The 25068-nt window shown below is 45.1% G+C and overlaps 1 protein-coding gene across 1 annotated transcript in view; it reads right to left on the bottom strand.

Annotated features, from left to right (window-relative positions):
* Positions 1-5258: 5258 nt before the first annotated feature.
* The window catches only part of LOC118383592 (IgGFc-binding protein-like), a 68597-nt gene continuing 48787 nt past the window's right edge, over positions 5259-25068 (bottom strand). The window contains 22 exon segments of the mRNA XM_052492660.1: positions 5259-5714; positions 5859-6432; positions 6553-6881; positions 7030-7168; positions 7414-7610; positions 7772-8315; positions 8407-9005; positions 9164-9734; positions 9897-10501; positions 10616-11165; positions 11284-11624; positions 11814-13040; positions 13535-13582; positions 13832-13883; positions 14708-14778; positions 14969-15078; positions 18371-18816; positions 18935-19275; positions 19465-19732; positions 19861-20639; positions 23200-23344; positions 24361-24500. Coding sequence (XP_052348620.1) covers positions 5632-5714; positions 5859-6432; positions 6553-6881; positions 7030-7168; positions 7414-7610; positions 7772-8315; positions 8407-9005; positions 9164-9734; positions 9897-10501; positions 10616-11165; positions 11284-11624; positions 11814-13040; positions 13535-13582; positions 13832-13883; positions 14708-14778; positions 14969-15078; positions 18371-18816; positions 18935-19275; positions 19465-19732; positions 19861-20639; positions 23200-23344; positions 24361-24500 — 8159 coding nt within the window. The 3' untranslated portion in view covers positions 5259-5631.

Below are 25068 nucleotides of genomic sequence, written 5' to 3'. Positions count from 1 at the left end.
ACCCATCCGTAGCACGCGCTCCAGCAGGTGTATCTCACTGATCATCCCTAAAGCCAACACCTCATTCGGCCGCCTTTCGTTCCAGTACTCTGCTGCCTGTGACTGGAACGAATTGCAAAAATCGCTGAAGTTGGAGACTTTTATCTCCCTCACCAACTTCAAACATCAGCTATCTGAGCAGCTAACCGATCGCTGCAGCTGTACATAGTCTATTGGTAAATAGCCCACCCATTTTCACCTACCTCATCCCCACAGTTTTTATTTATTTACTTTTCTGCTCTTTTGCACACCAATATCTCTACCTGTACATGATCATCTGATCATTTATCACTCCAGTGTTAATCTGCAATATTGAAATTATTCGCCTACCTCCTCATGCCTTTTGCACACATTGTATATAGACTCCCCTTTTTTTCTACTGTGTTATTGACATGTTAATTGTTTACTCCGTGTGTAACTCTGTGTTGTCTGTTCACACTGCTATGCTTTATCTTGGCCAGGTCGCAGTTGCAAATGAGAACTTGTTCTCAACTAGCCTACCTGGTTAAATAAAGGTGAAATAAAAATAAATAAAAAAATGAATATAGAGGCAGCAGGTGCAGTAGAGAGAGAGAGTCGAAAACAGCAGGTCAGAGAGATCCATAGCCGCAGGCAAAACAGTTGAAACTGGAGCAGCAGCACGACCAGGTAGACTGGGGACAGCAAGGAGTCATCAGACCAGGTAGTCCTGAGGCATGGTCCTGGTGCTCAGGTCCTCCAAGAGAAGAGAAATAGAAAGAGAAAGGGAAAGAGAAAGAGAGAGAATTAGAGGGAATATACTTGAATTCACACAGTACACCGGATAAGACAGGAGAAATATTCCAGATATAACAGACTGACCCTAGCCCCCGACACATAAACTATTGTAGCATAATTACTGGAGGCTGAGACAGGAGGGGTCGGGAGACACTGTGGCCCCATCCGAGTGTACCCCCAGACAGTGCCAACCAGGCGGGATATAACCCCACCCACTTTGCCAAAGCACAGCCCCCACACCACTAGAGGGATATCTTCAACCACCAACGTACTACCCTGAGACAAGGCTGAGTACAGCCCACAAAGATCTCCCCCACGGCACGAACCAGAAGGGGGAGCCAACCCGGACAGGAACATCACGTCAGAGACTCAACCCACTCAAGTGATGCACCCCTCCTAGGGACGGCATGGAAGAGCACCAGTAAGCCAATGACTCAGCTTCTATAATAGGGTTAGAGGCAGAGAATCCCAGTGGAGAGAGGGGAACCGGCCAGGCAGAGACAGCAAGGGCGGTTCGTCGTTCAAGTGCCTTTCCATTCACATCCACACCCCTCGGCCAGACTACACTCAATCAACAGACCTACTAAAGAGATGAGTCTTCAATAAAGACTTAAAGGAGAAAGACTTCAAATGGAGCTCTTTTGGAGAAAGCCCTTTCTCCAGCTGTTTTTTACTTAGAAATTCTAGGGACAATAAGGAGGCCTGCATCTTTTGACCGTAGCGTACATGTAGGTATGTACGGCAGGACCAAATCGGAAATATAGATAGGAGAAAGCCCATGTAATGCTTTATAGGTTAGGAGTAAAACCTTGATATCAGCCCTAGCCTTAACAAGAAGCCAGTGTAGAGAGGCTAGCACTGGAGTAATATGATCAAATATTTTGGTTCTAGTCAAGATTCTAGCAGCCGTGTTTAGTAGAGCATTGCAGTGGTCTAATCTAGAAGTGATAAAAGCATGGATACATTTTTCTGCATAATCTTTGGACAGAAAGTTTCAGATTTTTGCAATATCACATAGATGGAAAAAAGCTGTCCTTGAAACAGTCTTGATATGTTTGTCAAAAAACTGTACAACCATCAAGATGAATTGTCGGATCCAACAGAAGATCTCTTTGTTTCTTGGGACCTAAAACTAGCATTTCTGTTTTGTCCCAGTTTAAAAGCAAAACATTTGCCACCATCCATTTACTTATGTCAAAAACACCGGCTTCCAGGATGGGCAATTTTGGGGCTTCACGATGTTTCATCGAAATATACAGCTATGTATCGTCTGCAGAGCAGTGAAAGTTAACATAATATTTCCGAATGACATCACCAAGAGGTCAAATATATAGTGAAAACAATTGAGGTCCTAAAACGGAACCTTGAGGAACACAGAAATGTACAGTTGATTTGTCAGAGGGCAAACCATCCACAGAGACAAACTGATATCTTTCTGACAGATAAGATCTGAACCAGGCCAGAATTTGTCCCTGTAGTCCAATTTGGGTTTGCAATCTCTCTAAAAGAATGTGGTGATCGATGGTATCAAAAGCAGCACTAAGGTCTCGGAGCACGAGGACAGATGCAGAGCCTTGGTCTGACTCCATTAAAAGGTCATTTACCACCTTCACGAGTGCAGTCTTAGTGCTATGATGGGGTCTAAAACCAGACTGAAGCATTTCGTGTACGTTGTTAGTCTTCAGGAAGGCAGTGAGTTGCAGTGCAAGAGCTTTTACATTTTTTTGAGAGGAATGGGAGATTTGATATAGGCTGATAGTTGTTTATATTTTCTGGGTCAAGGTTTGGCTTTTTCAAGGCTTTATTACTGCCACTTTTAGTGAGTTTGGTACACATCCGGTGGATAGGGAGCCATTTATTGTGTTCAACATAGGAGGGCCAAGCACAGGAAACAGCTCTTTCAGTAGTTTAGTTGGAAAGGGGTCCAGTATGCAGCTTGAAGGTTTAGAGGCCATGACTATTTTCATCAATGTGTCAAGAGACATAGTGTTAAAAAATGTGAGTGTCTCCCTTGATCCTAGGTCCTCCCAGTGTTGTGCAGATTCAGGACAACTGAGCCTTGGAGAAATACGCAGATTTAAAGATGAGTCCGTAATTTGCTGTCTAATGATCATGATCTTTTCATCAAAGAAGTTCATGAATGTATCACTGCTGAAGTGAAAGCCATCTTCTCCTGGGGAATGTTGCTTTTTAGATAGTTTTGCGACAGTATAAAAAAATAAATGTAGGATTATTCTCTTATTCTCTACAATTAAGTTGGAACATTAGGAAGATGAAGCAGCAGTGAGGGCTCTTCGATACCGCACGGTACTATATTTCCAAGTTCATCGGAAGACTTCCAGTTTGGTGTTGCGCCATTCTATTCCGTTCCAATTTTCTGGAAGCTTGCTTCAGGGCTGTTCTCCAGGAGGAGAAGCCTCGTTTAACACAGTCAATTCATCAGGCCTAAGACATGTTTCAGTCAGGCCGATCACATCAAGATTATAGTTCATTGACTATAACTGCCTTGGAAGTGAGCGATTAAGTAGCACTATTTTGAGATGTGAGATATCACAATTTCTTTCAATAATGACAGGAATGAAGGAGGTCTTTATTCCAGTGAGATTGCTAAGGCGAACACCGCCATGTTTAGTTTTGCCCAACCTAGATCAAGGCACAGACACAGTCTCAATGGGGATATATGAGCTGACTACACTGACTGTGCTAGTGGCAGACTACACTAAGCTGATTTATTCATTTTCCACTGATGGATATAATTAACTGAAGCAAAATAAAATGTACCTGGCAGGGAGAGTAGAGTTAACATAGATAACTATACTGTACTGACAGTGCATAGCGACTTTAGCCCTGTAGGAAGGAGAGTAGTAATTCCAGAAAATATATAATTAATACAATCTTTGATCCAAGAACATCTCTGCTGTGTTATCTGACCAGCAGTGACTGGGCAAATTATTCTTATTGAAGACTGGAAGTGTAACGATGTTCGTCTGTTGAATGAAGAGAGTCAGACCGAAATGCAGCGTGTAGGTTACTCATGACTTTAATGAAAGTATCGCGGAACATGAAATAACTGATATAAGAAAACAACAAACGAAACGTGAAACTAATTACAGCCTATCTGGTGACTACAACACAGAGACAGGAACAAACACCCACAAAATACAACGCGAACTCAGGCTACCTAAATACGGTTCCCAATCCGAGACAACGAGAATCACCTGACTCCAATTGAGAATCGCTTCAGGCAGCCAAGCCTAACTAGACACACCCCTAATCATACACAATCCCAATTAATACAAACCCCAATACGAAACCCAACATATAAACCCATGTCACACCCTGGCCTACCCAAACATATACCAAAAACACAAAATACAATGACCAAGGCGTGACAGGAAGGTTGTGGAGAAGTACTGATGTCAACATAAAACATCTATTTCGCTGAAATTTCTGTCAAACTTCTGCTTTTTGGAGAGAAAAAAATTCCACCGGCCACAACAATATAATAGCTTAACCATCAAACTGATTCTGTTATTTTGCAATATGACCCACTGGCAAAAACCTGTTGAATCAATGTTGTTTCCATGTCATTTCCACCCCCCAAAATCAAAACTATTGTCACGACTTCTGCCGAAGTCGTTGCCTCTCCTTGTTCGGGCGGTGCTCGGCGTTCGACGTCACCGGTCTTCTAGCCATCATTGATCCTTTTTTCATTTTCCATTGGTTTTGTCTTGTCTTCCCACACACCTGTTTTCAATCCCATTCATTACCTGTTGTGTATTTAACCCTCTGTTTCCCCTCATGTCTTTGTCAGGGATTGATTTGTTGTCTGTGTAGTGTGATTGTTTGTATAGGTGCGCGTCGGGTCTTCGTACCCATGTTTTGTTTGTTTGTACATTTATTGTTATGGAGCATACTTGTGGAACTTTATTAAATATTTACACTCCATTTGACTCTCCTGCGCCTGACTTCCCTGCCACCTATTACACCTATGCTTGACAACTATGATATTGAATCAACGTGAAGAACGGATTGGATTTGCAAAAAGTAATCAATGTAAGGGGATTGTCTTTTTTCACCAAATGTTTTACCTAAATCCAATGACATGGTGAAGTGTTGTTGATTTCACATCAGTTGACAACTCAATACCTCACAAGTAATAATTCAAAACTAGATGTTGAACTGACATCTGTGCCCAGTGGGCAGGGGCAGTATATAATATGGCACGGCATATACAAGATTTATATACTCAACTGTTTTGTTTGAATGAATTACTTGAGAGGTTTTGAGTTATCTGATGAAATCAAAACTGTTGTATTTCCAACTAAATGCTTGATAAACAGATGACACTGACTCATTTTGCTGCAATATGTTTATTATTAGGATTTTGAAAGTTGTAAAGGATAGACAGAGATACACGCGTACAGAGATAATCTCAGTTTTAGTAATACACAACTCTGGGATTATATTTTAATTTTAATGAATATAGAGTTCAATAACAATTCCATGCATGAATAATCCCTCACAACATTATATAGTTTGGAATATGTTATCAAATACAGAAAGTCATTTTAAGGTACTTTTACGATTTTATGTCGAAATGCTCTAGCCTACAACCAGGACATGGAAGGAACATTTGAATTTTTAAAGGATATTTTGGAGCCATGAGAGTTTAGTTGAAAATTAAGCCTCCAAACTTGATATGTACAGGTTTTACGTATTTGTTCAGGAGTTTTTCATTCAGCCACACCCTGACACCTTGATGACACATTGTTCACCGCTGAGCATGTAACCCTTGTTGCACAGGCAGCCCTCCACACAGACTTTGGAACAGATCTATGGGACATTGGGATCGGCACAGGTAGCAGGGCAGGCTGTGCCACATAGCTCATAGTGGCTGTGGTATGGGCAGTCCAGGGCTGTTCGAGTTAAGAATAAACAAACATCACAAATGTAGTCCTAATACATTCTGCAAATGCACAAGTGGTTCTATCGTGTCATTATACACATTTAAGAATGTTTGAGTTCCTAAATGTGATGTTTTGTTATAGCTGAGTACTAACGGCAGTTGGAGGCCTTTCTCCACAGTGGTGAGACAACAGCCCCAGCCTGCTGACATTCGGCCACGTAGTTAGCCAAGGTCTCACACAACACCTCCTGTCGACCCTTATTCAGACACACATCATAGAGGCATTTTGAGGCAAACTCCTTCACCGGCACTTTCTTATGACACTGTTCAAATGGGCCCCCTCTGTCTGTCATCAAACCACAGTACTTTGGTCCAGTGTAAAGTGCCCGGTCTGAATCTGAGCATGTGGGGCAGTTGCTGTTACAGACGTGCCAGCAGAATGGGTCACCGTCGGCAACACTCCAGGATGCCACCCACGCCGTGGTATTTGCTGAAAGCACACCTGTGGGAGTGGTGAAGTCATCTGCTTTGTTACCATTGTAGTTGCCACAGATACCACCGAGGTTGTCGTAGTAACTGCTGCTGATGGTCACCATGAAGAAGGCTGTCCAGTCAAAAGTGATCTTCAGGCCGACATCTGTCTGGATGGTCCCTTGGATACCAGACTCTGTGATTCTGATGCTGTCAGACTCCAAACTCAAAGGGAGGGCAGACCTAATGCCATCAATCTGAGACGATAGAGAGATGAGGATTTAAAGAGGACTTAAAGCGGATGGAGAGCATAGAGGATTCTTACATTCAACTTCAACATGGACAATCTGTATCAAGTATAACTGGAAGCCACCCACCTCCACTGTCCCTCTTTGGCCACTGAGAATGGTGATCCTGTGACCACTCAGGTCTATGTTGGCTGACTTGAGGAAGGAGCCTTTGGAGTTGACGCGCAGCTCGTTCTTGGTCAGGATGCTGAACTGAGGCAGGGATTGATCTTTGCCGGTCGTATTCACCAGAATGTAGGAGCAGGTGCCCATGAAGGAGAATGGCTGGCCGTCGAACGTGCTGTAATGAGGGTCACCGAACAACCAGCAGGTGGCCTTGGACTGGGCCACACAAACCGCCTTATTGTTCATCACCGCACAGTTTTCCTTCTCACGGCATTCAGTATCCTCACAGGGGTCTGACAAAATGTGCATTAGAGACATTAGCAAATCCTGATCATAGTAATATGAAAATAAGAACATTAACAAAGTTCATAATTCCACATCCAAATTCACTAACACAAAGCCATATCTGTTTGGTAGCATTATTATTCATGTTTTTTTTACCTGTGCTGTAGCAATCCATGACTCCATTCTTCAACCCACATTGCTGACCCTCTTTGCACTGTGAGTTCTTGCAGGTGAATACTCCTGCTGCACAGCTGCAGGTCTCAGAACAGTTGCCCAGCATCACAGACTGGCCAGACTGAAAACCAGCAAGACATGTAAATGATATCATTGAGTTTACACTATGGTGGAAACCATAGGACGACAGTAAACAATAAATATTTACCAAGGATAGTGATTGATTATATTATTTGCACTTTATATTTGCATATAGCGTAGAACAGATGCAGGTCTTTAATTGTAATAATCACTTTAGGATACCATTGAATTTTTGAGATATGAAAAAACAATTTACTTGTCAATACACAATAAATCAGTATTCACCTTGTAATAGTGTCCATCAACCACACAGCCACAGTTCTCCAGTAGGACACACTTGCCACCATCAAACACAAAGCCGTCATCACACTGGCAGCCCTCCTGGCATAGTGGGCATTTGGGAGACTCACTCAGAGAGTCACAGGTAGAAGAACAGGTGTCGGCACACAACTCATAGTGACTGTTAGCTGGACACGTCAGAGCTGGAGGACAGATGGAAATGGGAGGAGATGCATGTTATCAAAAAAATTAAATCAGCTTCAGCTTCAATTGTTTTTCAGCAGAGCATTAGGTCAGAGAAATATTATACACTAAGATAAACCAGGATAAGGTAAATCAACTTTCAATATCAAAATTTACTCACGACAAAACTGGTCAGATCTCCAGCTGCTGACAAGGCCACCGGATGCCTGACAGAAAGTCACATACGTCTGTAAGTGGCGGCACAGGGCATCCCCACCCTCTCCCTCCTTCGTGCACTCCTCAAAGTGCTCTTGTGGTGGCACAACAGCATGGCATTGGGCAAATGGACCCTTGGGTGACTTTATGATGCTACAAGCCGGCGGGGGTCCACTGGTGGGGGGACACTTCAAGCCACCGTCACATCCTGTCTGACATTTGACCCCTTCCTGAACCACTAACCACCCCGCTGCAAACTTCTCCACAGACGGCTCCTGCAGGCCACTGGGCAGCAGGAAGTCATCCTCCTTCTTGTCATTATAGTTGCCACAGAGACCACCGGTAACACCTTTGTAAGTGGATGGAAGCTGTATGATGGCGCCAGCAACGGTGTCGTAGGTCACCATCAAGCCAAAGTCTGTTACCACGATGATGTTAATGCCGTTCTGGTAGGCCCTGACCATTCCATCTCTGAGTGACAGTGGGAGATTTGTTGCAACGTCATCCACCTGTGAAAGGAGGAAAGATTGAAAACATCCGTTTTTCGAATCAAGTGTTGCTTTTTAATACTGAAATGAGTAGATCAAGACAGAAAACTACCGTTATTTCCCATATAACTCTGGGAGACATAGATATCTTGTATTTGTAGGCCTGTATTTCAACCCTCCTGGTGACCATTGCATCATCAATCTTGGTCAACTGCTGCACTGATACAACAAATGGAGCCATCGATCCGTCTTTCTCCACAACCTCCGACATTTTGTACACACAGTCCCCGTGTAGGTTGAAGCAGCTGCCATCGAACGAGTGGAATCTCCTGGCCCCGCTCACATGGCAGGTGCCCGTGCTCATGGGTATACAAGCCTGCACCCCGTCTTGGACCTGGCACTTCTCATTGGGACCGCAGGCAAACTTCACATTACACTCCATGTGTCCATCCTTTTTACACACACAGCGCTCTTTGCACTGGCTGCTGGGGAAGAACACCTGGCCCATCTGGTAGTATTGGCCTTGGTGAATGCAGCCACATTCAGCCAGCGGCACACACTCGCTGTCGCTCTGTATGAAGCCGTCGTCACAGACACAGCCCTCGGTGCACAGGGAGTTCCAACAGCTCTCAGGCTCATCGAGGCCACTGCAGGTCTGGGGGCAGCCTGAGGCACACACCTCATAGTGGCTGTTGACCTTGCAGGAAGATGCTACAACACATTAGGTCAAACATGATACAATTGAATAATGTCGGGAACCAGGAGCTGTTAGCTAGACAAGCCACTTCTGACTTATTGTAATGACCATAATTGTTACAGTGGTTGTTTTGAAATACACATCTGATGAGGTGCGTATATGCACTACTTACGACAGAAGCTGTCTGATCTCCACTGTTCCACCTTGGCAGGGGCATCCTGGCAGGCAGTGGTGTAGGTGCTGAGGGCGTTACAGAGGGCAGAGGCATGGCCACGGTACAGACACATATCAAACACACAGTCCTCATAGTACTCTGTGGGGTCCACCTTGGTGTGGCAGTGCTTGAACGGACCGTTTTTGTCTGTGATCCTGCCGCAGTACTTGCCTGTTTGGTAATCAAGCATTAGGCTGTGGTCACAGGTGGGGCACTTCTTGCCGTTGCAGTCGCTGGAGCAGCCAGGGTCGTTCCCCACTTTCCAGCTGTCCCCAAATACTGTTGGGGTGTTGGCAGGGCTCTTGTCTGGTTTGAGGAGGTCGTCGTTCCGTTGGCCGTTCCAGTTTCCGCAGAGCCCTCCGATGAGGTTTGAGTAGGTGCTGGGGAGGGTTAGGGAGACGTGGCTGTTCCAGTTGAACTTCAGTGTCAGGCCAAATTTGGTCTTCACCACCCCGAAATACCCACTGCGGAAGATGGACAGTTGGCCATCTTCTACATCAAATGGCAAGTTCACATACTGGTTGTTGACCTGGGAAGATAGAAAGAAATGTTGATGAAACACGAAGGGTGATACTGTCCTGATATTTCCTCTTACATTAAGTAGTATAATCATAAAAGCTCATTGACCAAGTAAACCCGGAATGCAATTATGTCATTCATTTGGAATGGATAACATTTTAAGGTAGCTTACCAATACTTTGCCAGGGTTGTCCCTACTCATGGTGATGATGTTTTTGAAGACAATGACGGTGACTGTCTTTGTGTAAGACACTGCCGTGTTCCTCCCCCTATTCTGATTCTTTACAAGCACCTCAAAAGGCACCAGAGACTTGTCATCTTTGCTGACCAATTTGGAGAGAACGTAAGTACATGTTCCCTGGAAGTCGAACCTCTTGCCATCAAACGTGCGGTAGTGGGGGTCGCCTGAACCTTGGCAAGTGGCATAAGATGTTGGGTAGCAATCTCTCTTACCACTCTGCAGGCCACACATCTCTGACTTCTTGCATGCTGTTGCTTTGCATTCAACCTTGGCTGTTCCTGGATTGCATTCACACTGCTTTGTGCATTTGTCATCTTCCCAGAACTTCATTCCAGACAGGTAGTATCGTCCTTCATAAGAGCAGCCACAGCTCCCCTTGGAGACGCATTTGTCTCCACTGAGGACAAAGCCCTTGTTGCATTGACAAGTCTCCACACAGGGTTCCTTGCACTTTGCTTCGGCATTTAGATCTGAACAAGAGGCAGGGCAAGCTGTGCCACACGCCTCGTAGTAGCTGTTTGACGGACATTCCAGTGCTGCAAATGTGAAATGAGAAATAGATTTAAATAATAGTGAAAATTGCAATCTAAAAATCTGCATGAAATGTCTGGAAAGAGGACAACTCACAGCATCCAGTGATTGTCCTCCACTCAGGGCTAATTTTGACCCCTCGGCCAAACAGGCATCAGTGTAGCTTTTCATGTTCTCACAGAGGAACTGATAGATGCCTTTATTGATGCAGACGTCATAGACACAGTTGTCCATGAACATGCCTGGGTCCAGGACCTTGTGGCAGCTGGCGAATGGGCCGTCTTTTTTGGCCAAGAGACCACATGACTTCTCTCCCTTGTATTTCTGTTGGAGAGCCGGAGTGCAGCTAGGACATTCCCCTTGGCAGTCATCATGACAGAACAAGTCGCCATCTTCAGTTCTCCAGCTCTGGGCAAACTTCACCACTGTGGGTTCCTTGTTACCTTTGGGGTTAGTGAACTCGTCATTGCGATCCCCGTTGTAGTTCCCACAGAGCCCACCCAGGGTGCGGAAGTAGCTGCTGGGGACAGTGATGTAGAACTTCATGTTCCAGTCGTACATAACCTTCAGGCCAAAGTTTGTCTTCAGAACAGCATAGCTGCCACTATACACCACCGTTAGGTTTCCTCCGGCCAGGGTCACAGGCAGGTAGACATTCTCACCATTCACCTAAGAAAAGATCAATAAGCATATGGAAAAACCATTCAGTTTACCTCCTGGGTTGACCAAATTTACCATGGAACCGACCCCAGTCCTGATAATTTCTCTCTGGTCTCTTGTTACTTACCTCAACCTTCCCTTTATGCGTGCTCATCACCACAGTCAGCCCATAGACTGTGACTGAGACTTTCCTTACGAAAGACACCCTCTTGTTCCCTCTGTGGTTGTTCTTGGTCAGGACAGCGAACGGAATGAGGCCAGGTTCAGATTTAACAACCGTGGCCATGATGTAAGAGCAGGTGCCCTGGAAGTCAAATCGCTCCCCATCAAAGGTGAGGTAGTGGGGGTCGCCCACGGCCCTGCAGATTGCTTTGGAGATGTGGGCACAAACCCCCTTTGTACATTCTTCCTTTTCTCTGCATTTGACTTTCTCACATGGGTCTGGTGGTGGAGTGGGTGGTGCAGTGTCTGAGGGAGTACAGAAGCAACATTCAAGACTAACACTAGTTTTCATGCAGTGCATTTGTTGTTGTTGATTAGAATTGCAATGTGTCACGTTGCATTGGGGTTGTTGAAGAGTTGTTCTCTTTAACAGGGGGAGGTATTGAGGTGCAGTTGATAGGCCATTTAAGTGTATGTGTCAAATAAACATCTTACCTTTGGAACATACTCCTGTTGTTGCGTAGCCGTCTCTTGGCATGCCACCATAAACGTAAACAGCCATGAGGGAGTCACCTTTGATGGAGAAATGCTGTTGCTGCTCTCCCAATGGAACATTTACCCACATGTACTTAGGGTCTGAGTTGAATGATGTCCATTGGAGAGATTTCACACAATTCTTTTTTTCACAGACTTTAACGGTTTTGATCCCTTCCCCCTCGGAGACAATGACCAATGTGCTCTCGAATTTGCTCAGCGTGTCCACCGACCACTCTTTGGCTAGATCAGACGTTGGGAGGATGTTGGTGAGGAACGGATCATAGGGCTTGTTGTTGCTGAAGTACATCACCATGACCTTCTTATCACTTTTGATGATCAGCGGATATTTGGGTTGGACAGATATCACATACACCTGCCCCTCATTCAGCTCTTTAGCAGTGGATACCTTTCCCTCAAAGATCTTCACTAGAGTGTTGTCCTCTGAGGCCACAATGTTGACAAAGTCTGTTGATTCGGTCATGTGCATGGAAGGAACCAGGTAATTGGTGGAGAGGCTCTGTACCGGTAGCAGTTGTTCGTAAACGTGATTGCAGCGGCCTCCATCTGCAATGCACTCGTGTCCCCCCAGGACTGCCACAGGGTGCTTAGCTTTTACCCTGGTCCCAGTAAAAGTGGTGTAGCTTTGGTAGAGGTAGACCTGGTATGGTTCCATGGTAACAATCATCGCCTTTCTTTGCTTCCAGGAATCCACGCCACTGAGATTCATGTTGGAAATAGGGATGATCGTGATCTTGTTGGGCTCTTTGCCGTTGATAATAGACATAAGCTTGTGCATGTTGCTTGGACCCCCTACAGGGGTGAAGGCCACATAGTCAGTACCCAGCTGGTCAGTCGGGAAGACCACACTGCTGTCTCCGGTCGAGAACTTGTAGTTGAAGGCCACCACCGAGATGTCAGAGTTGGAGGTGACCTGCACTGTTTTGGTGGAAGCTCCTGGACCCCCAATTTCAGCGGTACCAGGTATGCCGATCCATTTGGTGTTCTGTTTCTCTATTTTCACTGAGGTCGAGAAGCCGATTGCATTGACCTGAATTTGAACAATGGCTGGATAATCCTGTGTGGTTATGGCCAGTTTAAGACTCTGATCCTCTTGGAAGCTCAGCAAATAGTTAGGCATAAAGGCAGTAATGAACTCCCGCCCCACTGGGCATGATCCACTGACCACTAAACATAAAGGAAGAAAGACAATGTTACAGATGAGCACCTGCATTCTTTTCGCAACCATTTGACTAATGTAATATCAATTTAATAAGGAAACATATACTATAGCTTAATTAAGTACAGTACAATTGTCTTGCTCCGACTGCTCTTGCTGAATTCACTGACTGTCAAGTGTCATTTTAGTAAGGCACAAAATAATTTGTTTTTGCTTGAATGACATGACCTTATACAAATGTTTGTGTACATAACAATACACATGCTGTCGCTTCCCCCTGCATAGCTTTATAACCAGTATTACATGTCTATATAGTGTGCCTTGCAGAACAAACTACATGAATGTACTTTCTAATTAGAGGAGTCTAGAAATATTTAATTTGCCAAGCAACGGTACAGTATTTGTTTACCCATAATGTTAGATAATAATAAATGGTCAATTTGCTAAATTCTGGTAGTGATTACATAACCTGTAATATTGAAAGGTAAACTGTGATTCTTACCTATGAATAGGGTGACAGCCACACAAAGCAGGAAAGTTGTCCCCATGGCTACTGACAGGAGAGAAGACAAGTGTAATTAATAGTAAAGGCATTTACTTTCATTAATTAATATCCATCAATAAATTACATTCACAAAAATAATGTGATTACTATGCATTAGTACATTGTACATGCATCTACGAAGACAGGAAATAGTTTATTTCAAATCACTTTCAGCTCCGTAATAATTTGGTCTTCAACTGATACTTTTCACCAATATTTCTAATGCAAAATACTGACTTAATGTCCATACTTTACCTGTTGGTGGGACCATGAAGGATATAACAGACAGACAGGGATGAGAGGGTGTCTTATATTGTGAAGAGGATGGATAAAAAATAACACATCCTTGCCAAAATATTTAATTACCGTTCTTATTAAGTCAACATAGCGTATATATGACTGTAATGCATATATTGACAACTTTTCATCTTTAGATTCCATCTAACCAAAACATTTACATAGGCTTTGTCACGTCTACTCCCACTCCTTCCCTCTGGCATTTGAAGTCGCCAGTATACTAACCACTGGTCCTGGGATCCTTCATTATGCACACCTGGCATCCATCATTATGTGCACTTCCAGATCATTAGGATACTCACCTGGACCCATTACCTTGCATTGTTCCTGTGTTCATGCCTTATTGCCACTGTTATGCTTTCTCATTTCATGTTTCTTGTTTTATTAAATGTTTCACCTGCACCTGCTTCTCGACTCACAACGTCTACTTTTGTCGCACACACCCTGATCTGTTTCACCTGTCTTTGTGCTTGTCTCCACTCCCCTCCAGGGGTCACCCATCTTCCCTGTTATCCCCAGTGTATTTATACATATGTTTGTTTGTTGCCCGTTTTTTTTTGTTTTGTGAAACCAGCGTTTTCCCCTTGCTCCTGTCTGTTCTAGTTCCGGTTGTCTAGTTTTCACGGTTTGACCTTTCTGCCTGCCCTGACCCTGAGCCTACCTGCCGTTCTGTACCTTTTCACACCACACTGGATTACTGATCCCTGCCTCCTCTGATCCGGAGACTGCCTGCCGTTGTGGATCTTTTGCACCCTGTCTGGATTACTGACCTATGCCTGCTCCTGTACTAGTAATACACTTTTTTTTCTGACAATGTCTGCATCTGGGTCTTACCTGAAACGTGATGGTACCAACTGGCCATGACGGAACCAGCAGATTCAGACCAGCTCCACAATACTGTCTCCCTGCAAGGAGCCATCATTGGACGACACGAGAAGTTACTGCAATGTCTTTTGGAGGGGCTCCATACCCTGGCAGAATGCCATGACCAGGCAATCAATACTTTGCTGGAGCAATTCCGTGGGTCACACCCACAATAAACAAGCAAGCATTGTTCCTTCACGGATTATCGGAGGTGGTCAAAGATGAGCTTGCAGCCCGGGAGCTGCCCATGCATCTTGACTCCCTCATAGCCTTGACCATCCTGTGACCTGTCGTGCTCGATTCCCACCTCGCCTCCGAAGAATCCCGGAGACCCCCAAATTCTACATGTCCGAGTGAACCCGACGTCACCTGATCAAATGTTTTGGTTCTAGTCAAGATTCTAGCAGCCGTGTTTAGTAGAGCATTGCAGTGGTCTAATCTAGAAGTGATAAAAGCATGGATACATTTTTCTGCATCATTTTTGGACAGAAAGTTTCAGATTTTTGCAATGTCACATAGATGGAAAAAAGCTGTCCTTGAAACAGTCTTGATATGTTCGTCAAAAGACTGTACAACCATCAAGATGAATTGTCGGATCCAACAGAAGATCTCTTTGTTTCTTGGGACCTATAACTAGCATTTCTGTTTTGTCCGAGTTTAAAAGCAAAACATTTGCCACCATCCATTTCCTTATGTCAAAAACACCGGCTTCCAGGATGGGCAATTTTGGGGCTTCACGATGTTTCATCGAAATGTACAGCTATGTATCGTCTGCATAGCAGTGAAAGTTAACATAAATGTTTCCGAATGACATCACCAAGAGGTCAAATATATAGTGAAAACAATTGAGGTCCTAAAACGGAACCTTGACAAACACAGAAATGTACAGTTGATTTGTAAGACGACAAACCATCCACAGAGACAAACTGATATCTTTCTGACAGATAAGATCTAACCCAGGCCAGAATTTGTCTGTGCAGTCCAATTTGGGTTTGCAATCTCTCTAAAAGAATGTGGTGATCGATGGTATCAAAAGCAGCACTAAGGTCTAGGAGCATGAGGACAGATGCAGAGCCTTGGTCTGACTCTATTAAAAGGTAATTTACCACCTTCACAAGTGCAGTCTTAGTGCTATGATGGGGTCTAAAATCAGACTGAAGCATTTCGTGTACGTTGTTAGTCTTCAGGAAGGCAGTGAGTTGCAGTGCAACAGCCTTTTCATTTTTTTGAGAGGAATGGGAGATTTGATATAGGCTGATAGTTGTTTATATTTTCTGGGTCAAGGTTTGGCTTTTTCAAGAAAGGCTTTATTACTGCCACTTTTAGTGAGTTTGGTACACATCCGGGGATAGGGAGCCATTTATTGTGTTCAACATAGGAGGGCCAAGCACAGGAAACAGCTCTTTCAGTAGTTTAGTTGGAAAGGGGTCCAGTATGCAGCTTGAAGGTTTAGAGGCCATGACTATTTTCATCAATGTGTCAAGAGACATAGTGTTAAAAAATGTGAGTGTCTCCCTTGATCCTAGGTCCTCCCAGTGTTGTGCAGATTCAGGACAACTGAGCCTTGGAGAAATACGCAGATTTAAAGATGAGTCCGTAATTTGCTGTCTAATGATCATGATCTTTTCATCAAAGAAGTTCATGAATGTATCACTGCTGAAGTGAAAGCCATCTTCTCCTGGGGAATGTTGCTTTTTAGATAGTTTTGCGACAGTATAAAAAATAAATGTAGGATTATTCTCTTATTCTCTACAATTAAGTGGGAACATTAGGATGATGAAGCAGCAGTGAGGGCTCTTCGATACCGCACGGTACTATATTTCCAAGTTCATCGGAAGACTTCCAGTTTGGTGTTGCGCCATTCTATTCCGTTCCAATTTTCTGGAAGCTTGCTTCAGGGCTGTTCTCCAGGAGGAGAAGCCTCGTTTAACACAGTCAATTCATCAGGCCTAAGACATGTTTCAGTCAGGCCGATCACAACAAGATTATAGTTCATTGACTATAACTCCCTTGGAAGTGAGCGATTAAGTAGCACTATTTTGAGATGTGAGATATCACAATTTCTTTCAATAATGACAGGAATGAAGGAGGTCTTTATTCCAGTGAGATTGCTAAGGCGAACACCGCCATGTTTAGTTTTGCCCAACCTAGATCAAGGCACAGACACAGTCTCAATGGGGATAGATGAGCTGACTACACTGACTGTGCTAGTGGCAGACTACACTAAGCTGATTTATTCATTTTCCACTGATGGATATAATTAACTGAAGCAAAATAAAATGTACCTGGCAGGGAGAGTAGAGTTAACATAGATAACTATACTGTACTGACAGTGCATAGCGACTTTAGCCCTGTAGGAAGGAGAGTAGTATTCCAGAAAATATATAATTAATACAATCTTTGATCCAAGAACGTAGAACCAACATCTCTGCTGTGTTATCTGACCAGCAGTGACTGGGCAAATTATTCTTGTTGAAGACATAAAAGATCTATTTCGCTGAAATTTCTGTCAAACTTCTGCTTTTTAGAGAGAAAAAAATTCCAACGGCCACAACAATATAATAGCTTAACCATCAAACTGATTTCTGTTATTTTGCAATATGACCCACTGGCAAAAACCTGTTGAATCAATGTTGTTTCCATGTCATTTCCACCCACCAAAATCAATACTATGACATTGAATCATTGTGAAAAACTAATTGGATTTGCAAAAAGGCATCAATGTAAGGGGATTGTCTTTTTTCACCAAACTTTTAACCTAAATCCAACGACATGGTGACGTGTTGTTGATTTCATGTTGAATTCACATCAGTTGACAACTCAATACCTCGCAAGTAATAATTCAAAACTAGATGTTGAACTGACATCTGTGCCCAGTGGGTAATGCCCGTATATAATATGGCATGGCATATACAAGATGAATATACTCAACCGTTTTGTTTGAATGAATTACTTGAGAGGTTTTGAGTTATTTTACGAAATCAAAACTGTTGTATTTCCAACTAAATGCTTGATAAACAGATGACACTGACTCATTTTGCTGCAATATGTTTATTATTAGGATTTTGAAAGTTGTAAAGGATAGACAGAGATACACGTGTACAGAGATAATCTCAGTTTTAGTAATACACAACTCTGGGATTATATTTTAATTTTAATGAATATAGAGTTCAATAACAATTCCATGCATGAATACTCATAATCCCTCACAACATTATATAGTTTGGAATATATTATCAAATACAGAAAGTCATTTTAAGGTACTTTTACGATTTTATGTCGAAATGCTCTAGCCTACAACCAGGACATGGAAGGAACATTTGAATTTTTAAAGGATATTTTGGAGCCATGAGAGTTTAGTTGAAAATTAAGCCTCCAAACTTGATATGTACAGGTTTTACGTATTTGTTCAGGAGTTTTTCATTCAGCCACACCCTGACACCTTGATGACACATTGTTCACCGCTGAGCATGTAACCCTTGTTGCACAGGCAGCCCTCCACACAGACTTTGGAACAGATCTATGGGACATTGGGATCGGCACAGGTAGCAGGGCAGGCTGTGCCACATAGCTCATAGTGGCTGTGGTATGGGCAGTCCAGGGCTGTTCGAGTTAAGAATAAACAAACATCACAAATGTAGTCCTAATACATTCTGCAAATGTACCTTGTGGCAGCTGGCGAATGGGCCGTCTTTTTTGGCCAAGAGACCACATGACTTCTCTCCCTTGTATTTCTGTTGGAGAGCCGGAGTGCAGCTAGGACATTCCCCTTGGCAGTCATCATGACAGAACAAGTCGCCGTCTTCAGTTCTCCAGCTCTGGGCAAACTTCACCACTGTGGGTTCCTTGTTACCTTTGGGGTTAGTGAACTCGTCATTGCGATCCCCGTTGTAGTTCCCACAGAGCCCACCCAGGGTGCGGAAGTAGCTGCTGGGGACAGTGATGTAGAACTTCATGTTCCAGTCGTACATAACCTTCAGGCCAAAGTTTGTCTTCAGAACAGCATAGCTGCCACTATACACCACCGTTAGGTTTCCTCCGGCCAGGGTCACAGGCAGGTAGACATTCTCACCATTCACCTAAGAAAAGATCAATAAGCATATGGAAAAACCATTCAGTTTACCTCCTGGGTAGACCAAATTTACCATGGAACCGACCCCAGTCCTGATAATTTCTCTCTGGTCTCTTGTTACTTACCTCAACCTTCCCTTTATGCGTGCTCATCACCCCAGTCAGCCCATAGACTGTGACTGAGACGTTCCTTACGAAAGACACCCTCTTGTTCCCTCTGTGGTTGTTCTTGGTCAGGACAGCGAACGGGATGAGGCCAGGTTCAGATTTAACAACCGTGGCCATGATGTAAGAGCAGGTGCCCTGGAAGTCAAATCGCTCCCCATCAAAGGTGAGGTAGTGGGGGTCGCCCACGGCCCTGCAGATTGCTTTGGAGATGTGGGCACAAACCCCCTTTGTACATTCTTCCTTTTCTCTGCATTTGACTTTCTCACATGGGTCTGGTGGTGGAGAGGGTGGTGCAGTGTCTGAGGGAGTACAGAAGCAACATTCAAGTTTAACACTAGTTTTCATGCAGTGCATTTGTTGTTGTTGATTAGAATTGCAATGTGTCACGTTGCATTGGGGTTGTTGAAGAGTTGTCCTCTTTAACAGGGGGAGGTATTGAGGTGCAGTTGATAGGCCATTTAAGTGTATGTGTCAAATAAACAGCTTACCTTTGGTACAAAGTCCTGTTGTTGCGTAGCCGTCTCTTGGAATGCCACCATAAACGTAAACAGCCATGAGGGAGTCGCCTTTGATGGAGAAATGCTGTTGCTGCTCTCCCAATGGAACATTTACCCACATGTACTTAGGGTCTGAGTTGAATGATGTCCATTCGAGAGATTTCACACAATTATTTTTTTCACAGACTTTAACGGTTTTGATCCCTTCCCCCTCGGAGACAATGACCAATGTGCTCTCGAATTTGCCCTGCGTGTCGGATCATAGGGCTTGTTGTTCCTGAAGTACATCACCATGACCTTCTTATCACTTTTGATGATCAGCGGATATTTGGGTTGGACAGATATCACATACACTTGCCCCTCATTCAGCTCTTTAGCAGTGGATACCTTTCCCTCAAAGATCTTCACTAGAGTGTTGTCCTCTGAGGCCACAATGTTGACAAAGTCTGTTGATGCGGTCATGTGCATGGAAGGAACCAGGTAATTGGTGGAGAGGCTCTGTACCGGTAGCAGTTGTTCGTAAACGTGATTGCAGCGGCCTCCATCTGCAATGCACTCGTGTCCCCCCAGGACTGCCACAGGGTGCTTAGCTTTTACCCTGGTCCCAGTGAAAGTGGTGTAGCTTTGGTAGAGGTAGACCTGGTATGGTTCCATGGTAACAATCATCGCCGTTCTTTGCTTCCAGGAATCCACGCCACTGAGATTCATGTTGGAGACAGGGATGATCGTGATCTTGTTGGGCTCTTTGCCGTTGATAATAGACATAAGCTTGTGCATGTTGCTTGGACCCCCTACAGGGGTGAAGGCCACATAGTCAGTACCCAGCTGGTCAGTCGGGAAGACCACACTGCTGTCTCCGGTCGAGAACTTGTAGTTGAAGGCCACCACCGAGATGTCAGAGTTGGAGGTGACCTGCACTGTTTTGGTGGAAGCTCCTGGACCCCCAATTTCAGCGGTACCAGGTATGCCGATCCATTTGGTGTTCTGTTTCTCTATTTTCACTGAGGTCGAGAAGCCGATTGCATTGACCTGAATTTGAACAATGGCTGGATAATCCTGTGTGGTTATGGCCAGTTTAAGACTCTGATCCTCTTGGAAGCTCAGCAAATAGTTAGGCATAAAGGCAGTAATGAACTCCCGCCCCACTGGGCATGATCCACTGACCACTAAACATAAAGGAAGAAAGACAATGTTACAGATGAGCACCTGCATTCTTTTCGCAACCATTTGACTAATGTAATATCAATTTAATAAGGAAACATATACTATAGCTTAATTAAGTACAGTACAATTGTCTTGCTCCGACTGCTCTTGCTGAATTCACTGACTGTCAAGTGTCATTTTAGTAAGGCACAAAATAATTTGTTGGTGGGACCATGAAGGATATAACAGACAGACAGGGATGAGAGGGTGTCTTATATTGTGAAGAGGATGGATAAAAAATAACACATCCTTGCCAAAATATTTAATTACCGTTCTTATTAAGTCAACATAGCGTATATATGACTGTAATGCATATATTGACAACTTTTCATCTTTAGATTCCATCTAACCAAAACATTTACATAGGCTTTGTCACGTCTACTCCCACTCCTTCCCTCTGGAGTTTGAAGTCGCCAGTATACTAACCACTGGTCCTGGGATCCTTCATTATGCACACCTGGCATCCATCATTATGTGCACTTCCAGATCATTAGGATACTCACCTGGACCCATTACCTTGCATTGTTCCTGTGTTCATGCCTTATTGCCACTGTTATGCTTTCTCATTTCATGTTTCTTGTTCACGGTTTGACCTTTCTGCCTGCCCTGACCCTGAGCCTACCTGCCGTTCTGTACCTTTCCACACCACACTGGATTACTGATCCCTGCCTCCTCTGATCCGGAGACTGCCTGCCGTTGTGGATCTTTTGCACCCTGTCTGGATTACTGACCTATGCCTGCCCCTGTACTAGTAATACACTTTTTTTTCTGACAATGTCTGCATCTGGGTCTTACCTGAAACGCGATGGTACCAACTGGCCATGACCGACCCAGCAGACTCAGACCAGCTCCACAATGCTGTCTCCCTGCAAGGAGCCATCATTGGACGACACGAGAAGTTACTGCAATGTCTTTTGGAGGGGCTCCATACCCTGGCAGAATGCCATGACCAGGCAATCAATACTTTGCTGGAGCAATTCCGTGGGTCACACCCACAATAAACAAGCAAGCATTGTTCCTTCACGGATTATCGGAGGTGGTCAAAGATGAGCTTGCAGCCCGGGAGCTGCCCATGCATCTTGACTCCCTCATAGCCTTGACCATCCTGTGACCTGTCGTGCTCAATTCCCACCTCGCCTCCGAAGAATCCCGGAGACCCCCAAATTCTACATGTCCGAGTGAACCCGACATCACCTGAGTTCTCTCGGGATTCACAATGGGCTACCGACTCGCCTACTTTGGAGACCAAGTACCCGAGCAGGGCGAGATTGACTCCGGCTGAGCGCATACGCCGACTCAACACCCACAACTGTCCATATTGTGGACTCCAGGACATTTCGTAGCTACCTGGCCATTAAAAAAACATACTCATCAAGAAGGAGCGAGTACTCTGGTGGGCTTTATGGAGAACTTTTCCTCTCCCCTTACTCGCAGTCCTTTCCATGCCATCCTGCTGTTTTGGAACCAGTTTAAATCTCTCCGGGTACACATCGACTCTGGGGCCGATGATAGTTTTTTGGTTGCTACCCTGGCATCTGAGCTGGGCATCCCCACTCTGCCATCTCCATTTCCATAGACGTTAGATCACTGGACGGGCACTCTATAGGCCACAATACCACCCCCATCAAACTACGTGTGTCAGAGAACCACAGCGAGACAATCCAATTCCTGCTCATTAAGTTTCCTCAGGTTCCCGTGGTATTGGGATTGTCCTGGCTCCAGTGACCCAATCCCCTCATTGACTGGTCTGCTGGTGCAGACCAGTCAATGAAGGCAGAGAAGTGTGAATTCCATCACTCCACCATCCCCTTCCTGTGTTACACCATCACTGCATGGAGTGTACAGATGGATCCCAGGAAGGTCAAAGCAGTGATGAATTGGCCCCAGCCTAAGTCCAGGGTACAGCTGCAACATTTCCTGGGATTCGCCAACTTTTATCGTCGCTGTTCAAATCAAATCAAATCAAATTTATTTATATAGCCCTTCGTACATCAGCTGATATCTCAAAGTGCTGTACAGAAACCCAGCCTAAAACCCCAAACAGCAAACAATGCAGGTGTAAAAGCACGGTGGCTAGGAAAAACTCCCTAGAAAGGCCAAAACCTAGGAAGAAACCTAGAGAGGCACCGGGCTATGTGGGGTGGCCAGTCCTCTTCTGGCTGTGCCGGGTAGAGATTATAACAGAACATGACCAAGATGTTCAAATGTTCATAAATGACCAGCATGGTCGAATAATAATAAGGCAGAACAGTTGAAACTGGAGCAGCAGCACAGTCAGGTGGACTGGGGCATTGTGTCAGGTAGTCCTGGGGCACGGTCCTAGGGCTCAGGTCCTCCGAGAGAGAGAAAGAAAGAGAGAATTAGAGAGAGCATATGTGGGGTGGCCAGTCCTCTTCTGGCTGTGCCGGGTGGAGATTATAACAGAACGTGGCCAAGATGTTCAAATGTTCATAAATGACCAGCATGGTTGAATAATTGTTGCCGGGGCTACAGAAGCCTGGCTTCCCCCTTGTCTGCACTCACCTCTCCCAAGGTTCCATTCACATGGTCCCCAGCTGCTGACCGGGATCTCAAACACCACTTCACAGCTCCCATCTTGGTTTATCCTGACCCGTCCCGCAAGTTTGTGGTGGAGGCTGATGTTTTGGATGTCGGTGTGGGGGCTGTCCTGTCCCAGCGTTCTGGCCTGGACCTCAAGTTACATCCCTGTGGTTTCTTCTCCCACCACCTCAACGCCATGGAGAGGACCTACAATGTGGGGAATCGTGAGGTTCTCGCGGTGAAGATGGTGTTGGTGGAGTGGAGGCACTGGCTGGAGGGGGCGGAACATCTATTCACTGTGTGGACAGAGCCCGCACCACCAAGCGCCTCAATTCCAGGAAAGCTAGGTGGGCCCTGCTGTTCACTCGGTTCAACTTCTCCCTCTCATACCGGCCGGGATCCAAGAATGTCAAGCAGGATGCGCTGTCACGCCGCTATATCCCCACGGCTACATCCCCAGAAACCGAGACCATCCTTCCCAGCTCGTGTCTGAAGACGGCACTCAGCTGGGGAATAGGGAAGCAGGTTCGTGAGGCGCAGTGTTCCCACCCGAACCCTGGTGGGTGCCCAGATAATCAGATGTTTGTTCCTGACACGGGTCACCCCTCGTTCCTGGAGTGGGCCCACTTGTTTTCAACCCGGGCTCCCGTCGGACCCTTGCCTTTGTGTGACAACACTTTTGGTGCCTACCGTGGTTCCTGACATCTCCGCATTCGTCGCCGCATGCACAATCTGTGCACAGAACAAGGCTCCTCGGCAAGCTCCGGCTGGCCTCTTTCAACTTCTACCTGTCATTCACCATCCCTGGTCTCACATATCCCTGGAATTTGTCACGTCTCCCTTGTCTGATGGCAACACCACCATCCTGACCTTAGTGGATCGGTTTTCCAAAGCCGCCCACTTCATTTCTCTCCCCAAGCTACCCTTCTGGAAGGCGTTCTGCTCACTCATTGGGTCGTCGGCCAGCCTGTCCTCCGGTTTCCACCCCAGTCCAACGGCAAGTCGGAGCGAGCCAACCAAGACCTGGAGACGACTCTGCTCTGTCTGGTCTCCACCAACCCCACCACCTGGAGCTAGCAACTGGTTTGGGTCGAAAACACCCGCAACACCCTTCCTTGCTCTGCCACGCCGCTGTCGTTGTACCTGGATGAGAGCCCGGTCGGCCCTTCTCAAGACCACCTCCAGGTATCGATGACAAGCGGACCCCGGCTCCCCGGTATCGTCTCGGGCAGAAGGTATGGCTGTCCATACTTTCAGTGATTCTGAACACTCGGAATCAGAGCCTGAACCCATGGAGGTAGGGGTCACACAGAAATAAATATGTTCAATAGGAAACCGATTTTAGCAGGTGTGTAATTTGCGTTTGCGTGCGCAAACACGAATTTCCAAGACTGTGTCCGTCTACTAAAACTGATATTTCTTATTCGTTTTTGAAGTTACAAGCCTGAAACCTTGAACATAGACTGCTGACACCCTGTGAAAGCCATATGAATTGCATCCAGGGAGCTAATTTTCAATATGACCCTTCTCTTACATTTTTAAGAGGATGGTCGCTCCAAACAAAAACATTCTGGTTGGTTTTTCTTTGGATTTTCTCCTACCACATCTATTGTGTTATATTCTCCTACATTATTTTATCATTTATATAAACTTCAAAGTGTTTTATTTCCAATGGTACCAATTATATGCATATCCTGGCTTCAGGGCCTGAGCTACAGGCAGTTTACTTTGGACACGTCATTCAGACAGGAAATGGAGAAAAAAGGGGCCTAGCCCTTCCTCTGTCCTCTCCTTTTCCGGTTCAAGTCCATGAAAGTCGGCCCTTAGGATCCGGAACCATAACCCACATCA

Source organism: Oncorhynchus keta, chromosome 34, assembly GCF_023373465.1.
Source record: "Oncorhynchus keta strain PuntledgeMale-10-30-2019 chromosome 34, Oket_V2, whole genome shotgun sequence".
In the NCBI taxonomy this organism is placed as follows: Eukaryota; Metazoa; Chordata; class Actinopteri; order Salmoniformes; family Salmonidae; genus Oncorhynchus; species Oncorhynchus keta.
Note: the sequence above shows the minus strand (reverse complement) of the source record. Positions and strands in the feature narration are given on the sequence as shown.